The 7500-nt window shown below is 35.9% G+C and overlaps 3 protein-coding genes across 4 annotated transcripts in view; all 3 read left to right on the forward strand.

Annotated features, from left to right (window-relative positions):
- The window catches only part of LOC122255579 (cuticle protein 7-like), a 3964-nt gene extending 3832 nt beyond the window's left edge, over positions 1-132 (forward strand). For both annotated transcript variants that reach the window (XM_086549277.1, XM_086549278.1), the window contains one exon: positions 1-132. This exon is cut by the window's left edge and continues 345 nt beyond it. In XM_086549277.1, coding sequence (XP_086405403.1) covers positions 1-54 — 54 coding nt within the window. In that variant the 3' untranslated portion in view covers positions 55-132.
- A 2030-nt stretch (positions 133-2162) lies between these two features.
- On the forward strand, positions 2163-2873 carry LOC122255574 (uncharacterized). Its single transcript, XM_043019751.2, has 2 exons — positions 2163-2249; positions 2417-2873. The coding sequence occupies exons 1-2, from the start codon at positions 2163-2165 to the stop codon at positions 2813-2815; spliced, it is 486 nt and encodes a 161-aa protein (XP_042875685.2). The 3' UTR covers positions 2816-2873.
- A 1849-nt stretch (positions 2874-4722) lies between these two features.
- On the forward strand, positions 4723-5441 carry LOC147469237 (cuticle protein 7-like). The gene is made up of 2 exons (XM_086549279.1): positions 4723-4824; positions 4992-5441. The coding sequence occupies exons 1-2, from the start codon at positions 4738-4740 to the stop codon at positions 5367-5369; spliced, it is 465 nt and encodes a 154-aa protein (XP_086405405.1). The 5' UTR covers positions 4723-4737; the 3' UTR covers positions 5370-5441.
- The last annotated feature ends 2059 nt before the right edge of the window (positions 5442-7500 follow it).

Raw genomic sequence — 7500 nt, forward strand, 5'->3', positions numbered from 1 at the left:
CCACCACGACCCCAGTATGCCGCACCCAGGCGTTCCTACGGATTCCCTCAGTAAGAATTGATAGACGAAGACCGCTGATCAGAATGTATCTATTTATTTATAGACATTTGTTACATTAAAAGCTCAACCAACTATATGCTTTTCTGATTTACCAGAGATCGATATTTCATCTCAAAGAATGGAAAAAAAGTAATTTCTCTTGAATTTCAGAGAATGGGTGAGATTTTTTTTTTTTTACAATATTGAAGTTTATCTAAAAGAGAAATACAATATTTTTTTTTTTTTTTTTTTTTTTTTTTTTTTTTTTTACTGTATACACCCAATCACGCACGTATATACGTATGCACACTTACATATTCCCATTAAATATATGTGAACAATGAAAATGATCATTAATGAATAAATTAGTCACATAAAGTACATGTATTTTTTTCTAATATAAATGTGATATATGTTTTTGTGTGCAATAAAAAGGAAAAAAAAAGATATTTCAAGTAATCTGAAACAGAAAGAGATAGAGAGGTGGAAAATAGATCGATACTTAGAGAGGAGAAAGGAGAAAAGAAAGAGAGAAAGAAGAGAGAGAGAGGGAGAGAAAGAGAGAGAGAAAGGAGTAAGAGAGAGAGAAAGAGAGCGAGAAAGAAGGGAGTAAGAAAAAGAGAGAGAGGGAGAGATAGAAGGGAGTAAGAGAAAGAGAAAGAGAGAGGGAAAGAGAAAAGGGAGTAAGAGAAAGAGAGAGAGAGAAGGGAGTAAGAAAATGAGAGACAAAGAAAACGAGAGAGAGAGAGAGAAGAAAGAGAGAAAGAAAGGGGGAGGGATGAGCAAGATTTGATGGTAGAATAAAATATGATTGGAGAATATTTCTTTAGCATAAATGTTATGTATTTATATATTCTGATATATACCAGATAGGTATATATATATGTACACACACACACACACATACATACATACATATATATGTATATACTGTATATATATATATATATATATATATATATATATATATATATATATATGTATATATATATAATATACATACATACATATATATATATATATATATATATATATATATATATTGTGTGTGTGTAGATAAAGGTAGATAGACATACAAATACATAAATACACACACATATATATACACATGCACACGTAAACATACACAAATATGTGTGGGTGTTTCTGCATAATTCTGCATAATCATAAAAAAAAAAAAAAAAAATGTACAATTCATAACATTTTAATATGTGTTTTTCTATATAAATGTAGGCGTTTATTTGTATATATACATATATGATATATATATTTACAAATAGACGTATGTGCCTACGTATACATAAATTTATATCTAAATATACAATAACACGTGTACACACACACACATATATGTTTATATATAAATATAAAAAGAAATATATGTTCGTGTGTGTATGCATATGAGCGACATACCACACACACATACAAACAGGCGCACATGTACACTTATTTAAAGTAGACTGAAATGCTTTACAATAACAAGGAATAGTGGTTGGAATAACAAATAATGAGCTTGGTAAAAAAGATGTCTAAGATTCCGGCAGGGTTGAATGTGAGCATCTCAGTTGGCAGTAATACACATAATGTATTCCAACATTCATGAAGGAGAAAAGCCAAAAATCATGACGAAGGCTTGCGATGAAAACCACCTCGACCGTGGCATTCAGAAGGACGAAGAACTATTAACTTCCAGCTGGTATGACCAAGGTGTTGTGAAGTAATAGGGGACGTGTGTTGGGTGATGGGAAGACAGGGATGGGGATGAGAGAGAGAGAGAGATGGAGGTGGGGGAGAGGCAGGGAAATGGGTGGGAAGAGAAGGAAAGGGGCGGGGAGACTAAGAGGAAGGAGGGTACGGGGTGAGGGGGTGGGCAGAACACAGCAAAAAATCTGAAGGGCGACAAGCGCACTGCTTTCTTCCGGATGTAACAAATAGTAGAAGAGTGACGTCACTTGGCTCACAATATAAGTACACACAATTCCCTTGCTTGGTCAGTTCTGTGTCAACTAGATCTCCAGAATGAACGCTAAGGTGCGTGGTAATTTATGCTAAGAGTGGTGTGTATCACAAGACAGTTATAGAATTATTCCCGACTGTATCGAGGCTTGTTTTACTATATTATGATGTGGTTGCAGGTCCTCTTGTTGCTCGGTGTGGTGGCTGTGGCTGCTGCAGATAAGCTACCAACCTACTCCTATAACGCCCCACAGGTGAGTGTTAGACACAAGTGATATATATTGTCAGTATACTTCACTAATGCTTATTTGCGTTGAAGAGTTTCAACGACTACTTGTTTTCAATCATGCTGCTATACAAATCTCTGCATGAGTGTAGTATTCATATCCGTAATTGAGTGAATGGGATATGTATTTTCTAGGGATCTTTCGAGGACTCCGTGGAGTATGATGATGCCAAGTACGACTTCAACTGGGCTGTGAAGGACGAGTATTCCGGTAACGACTTCGGCCAGCAGGAGTCCCGCGATGGTGACAACACTGAGGGATCGTACTACGTGCAGCTCCCCGACGGCCGCCTGCAGAAGGTGACCTACTACGTGGATGGCGACAACGGCTACGTTGCCGACGTGACCTACGAGGGCGAGGCTCGCTATGACTCGGTGGAGTCTCGCGAATACGCCGCCCCCAGACCCGTGTACTCCGCCCCCAGACCCGTGTACTCCGCCCCCGAGTCACACGAGTCCGTTGAGGCTCCTGTGTACAGCCCACCACGACCCCAGTATGCCGCACCCAGGCGCTCCTACGGTTTTCCTCAGTAAGAATTGATTGACGAAGACGGCTGATCAGAATGTATCTATTTATTTATGGATCTTATTACATTAAAAGTTCAACAAACTACATGTATTTCTATTTTATCACCGACCGAAATTTCTGTACGTATATAAAGTTAATCTCAAGGATATCGAGAAAGAAGAAATAACATCTCTCTTGAATTTCATGGAATGGGAATTTTAATTTTTCATAGCGTAGCTCAGTTTATTTACGACAATTCCATAATTTCGCCTGGTTTGGCACACTACAGACGCATATACATATATACTTACGTACACAAATCCATATTCCCTTATATAATTCTGAATGCTGAAAATGCCCATTAATGGATAAATAGATGATAAATTACTCCTATACCGTATACATTCTTATGAAGTATTACATGCTGTTTTGTGTAAGAAGAATTTCAACTATTTTGAAAAGAAAGATGGAGAGGAGACAAATAGATGGATAAATAGAAGGAGAGAGAAAGATAAAAAATGAAAGAGAGGAAGAGAGTGAAAAAATAAAGAAAAAGAAAAAGGAAGGGGAGGGGGGATATGAGCATAATTTGAAGGTAGAAATATTTAAAGACGATTGAAGCGACTGATAATATGATTTCGTTAGTATAATGATTATTTATTTGTATAAACTAATGAAAATTATATTCAAACATATATATGTTAGTATACATATTTGTATGTATATACACACATGTATATAGCAAGCATGTCTCATAAAACAAATTTCCAATATATAATGTACATGGAAAGAAAATGCAAATGTGTGTGTTTATATACACACACGCATAGACACAGACACACACATACATATATATATATAATATATATATATATATATATATATATATATATATATATATATATATAATCACACACACACGCACACACACACACACACACACACACACACACACACACATATATATATATATATATATATATATATACATATATATATATATATATATATATATATATATATATATATATATATATGTATATATATATGTCTACACACATGCATGGTATACACACGTAGATATATACATGTATTTTTATACATATATATATACATATTAGTATACTATATAATACATATCTGTATATCAATATCTATATTTGTATCTATCTGTCAAGACAAACACACACATATATGAATATATACATATACACATTTACACATATATATACACACATGTATTGTATGTGTATGCATATGAGCGCAAAACCACAAGCACACACACTTAAAAGTCGCACATATTCACTTATTCAGTGAAATTAACTGAATAGCTGTACAGAAACAGAGCATAGTGGATGGAATGAAAATAAAGGATGAAATATGATTGATAACTTAGATTGCAGTCAGAATCAATTTCAATTGGCTAAAATATGCCACTATCATACGTAAACAGGAGTAATGGTTCCCAGAATCCATGAGACAGAAAAGCCATAAATCATGACAAAGTCTTGCGATGAAAACCACCTTGACCATGGCATTCAGAAGGGCGAAAAGCTAGGGACTTCCAGCTGGTATGACCAAGGTGTTGAAGTAATATTGGACGTGAGTTAGGTGTGGGAGAGACAGGGATGAGGGTGGGGAGAGAAGGAAAGGGGCGGGGAGACTAGGAGGAAGGAGGGTGGAGGGTGAGGGGGTGGGCAGAACACAACAAAAAATCTGAAGGGCGACAAGCGCACTGTTTTCTTCCGGATTTAACAGATAGTAGAAGAGTGACGTCACTTGGCTCACAATATAAGTACGTACGATTCCCTTGCTTGGTCAGTTGTGTCTCGACTAGATCTCCAGAATGAACACTAAGGTGTGTGGTAATTTAGTTTAAGTGATTTGTAATGCAAGACAGTCATGTTACTATTCCCGACTGTAATGATGCTTGTTTTACTAGAACATAATGTGGTTGCAGGTCCTCTTCTTGCTCGGTGTGGTGGCTGTGGCTGCTGCAGATAAGCTACCAACCTATTCCTATAACGCCCCACAGGTGAGTGTTGGGCACAAGGAAACCATGATATACCTTGTTTGTATACATTCAAAGGCTTCAATACTTCGAAGAATTTCAGTGAATAATTGTCAATCATGTTAAACAAATTTCCGTATCAACGTAGCATTTACATTAGCTGTTAACTGAATGAGAAATGTATTTCCTAGGGATCTTTCGAGGGCTCAGTGGAGTATGATGATGCCAAGTACGACTTCAACTGGGCTGTGAAGGACGAGTATTCCGGTAACGACTTCGGCCACCAGGAGTCCCGCGATGGTGACAACACTGAGGGATCGTACTACGTGCAGCTCCCCGACGGCCGCCTGCAGAAGGTGACCTACTACGTGGATGGCGACAACGGCTACGTTGCCGACGTGACCTACGAGGGCGAGGCTCGCTATGACTCGGTGGAGTCTCGCGAATACGCCGCCCCCAGACCCGTGTACTCCGCCCCCGAGTCACACGAGTCCGTTGAGACTCCCGTGTACAGCCCACCACGACCCCAGTATGCCGCACCCAGGCGCTCCTACGGATTCCCTCAGTAAGAATTGATTGACGAAGACGGCTGATCAGAATGTATCTATTTATTTATAGACATTTATTACATTAAAAGATGAACCAACTATATGCATTTCTGTTTTACCACAGACAGATGTTTAATCTCAAAGAATCGAAAAGAAATAATGTCTCTTGTATTTCAGAGAATGGGTGAGGTTTTTTCCTTCTTAAACAGTATTTAAGTTTTATAAAATCCAGAAATCCAATATGTTTTTACTGTATACACCCAATCACGCACGTATATACGTATGTACACTTACATATTCCCATTATATATATCTGAACACTGAAAATGATCATTGATAAATAAATTAGTCACATATAGTAAGTGTATTTTTAAAAATATAATTGTGATCTATGTCTTTGTGCGTAATATAAAGGAAAGAAAGAAAGAAAAAAGAGAAACATTTCAAGTTATCTGATACAGAAAGAGATAGAGATGTTGAAAGATATATCGTTACTTAGAGAGGAGAAAGGAGAAAAGAAAGGGAGAAAGAGGAGAGAGAGAGAAAGAGAGAAAGAGAAAGAGAGAGAGAGAAAAGAATAAGAGAGAGAAAGAGAGAAAGAGAGAGAGAAGGGAGTAAGAGAAAGAGAAAGAGAGAGGGAGAGAGAAAAGGGAGTAAGAGAAAGAGAGAGAGAGAGGGAGAGAAAGAGAGAAGGGAGTAAGAAAAAGAGACAAAGAAAACGAGAGAGAGAGAGAAGAAAAAGAGAAAGAAAGGGGGAGGGATGAGCAAGATTTGAAGGTAAAATAAAACATGATTGGAGAGACTGATAATATTTCTTTAGCATAAGGGTTATGTTTTTATATTCTGATATATACCAGATTGGTATATATATATATGTATACACACAGACACACACATATATATTTGTGTGTGTGCGTGTCTGCTAGTGTGTGTGTGTAGACAACGGTAGATAGACATACAAATACACACACACACATATATATGTTTATATACATACACACGTACACAAACACAAATATGTGTGGGTGTTTCTGTATAATTCTGTTTGTGTTGTGAATAAGAAAAAACATATGATGTATAATTCAGAACATTTATAATATGTGTTTTTCTATATAAATGTTGGCATTTATTTGTATATATACATGTATAATATATATATATATATATATATATATATATATATATATATATATATATATATATATATATATATATATATATATATATATATATATATATACAAATATACATATGGGCCTATATATACATAAACGCATATGTAATACATATCTACATATCTGTATTAATATTTACATCTAAATATACAAAAACGCGTATACACACACATATGTTTATATAATATATATATATATATATATATATATATATATATATATATATATATATATGTATATATATATATTATATATATATACATACATATATATATATATATATATATATATATATATATACATGTATATATGTATATATATATATATATATATATATATATATATATATATATATATATATATATTTATATATATTCATGTGTGTGTATGCATATCAACGCAATATAACACGCATAAACATACAAACAGGCGCACATATACACTTATTTAAAGAACTAGACTGAAATACTGTACAGTAACAGGGATGTCTAAGATTCCGGCAGCGTTGAAGGTTAGCATCTCAGTTGACAGTAATACACATTATGTATTCCAACATTCATGAAGGAGAAAAGCCATAAATCATGACGAAGGCTTGCGATGAAAACCACCTCGACCGTGGCATTCAGAAGGACGAAGAACTATTAACTTCCAGCTGGTATGACAAAGGTGTTGGGAAGTAATAGGGGACGTGTGTTGGGTGATGGAAAGACAGGGATGAGGATGAGAGAGAGAGAGAGAGAGATGGAGATAGGGGAGAGGGAAGGATGTGGGTGGGGAAAGAAGGAAAGGGGCGGGGAGACTAAGAGGAAGGAGGGTAGAGGGTGAGGGGGTGGGCAGAACACAGCAAAAAATCTGAAGGGCGACAAGCGCACTGCTTTCTTCCGGATGTAACACATAGTAGAGGAGTGACGTCACTTGGCTCACAATATAAGTACGTACGATTCCCTTGCTTGGTCAGTTGTGTGTCAACTAGGTCT

This window comes from Penaeus japonicus, unplaced genomic scaffold (genome assembly GCF_977035675.1).
Source record: "Penaeus japonicus unplaced genomic scaffold, GWHDUDI00000001_assembly GWHDUDI00000022, whole genome shotgun sequence".
Lineage (NCBI taxonomy): Eukaryota > Metazoa > Arthropoda > Malacostraca > Decapoda > Penaeidae > Penaeus > Penaeus japonicus.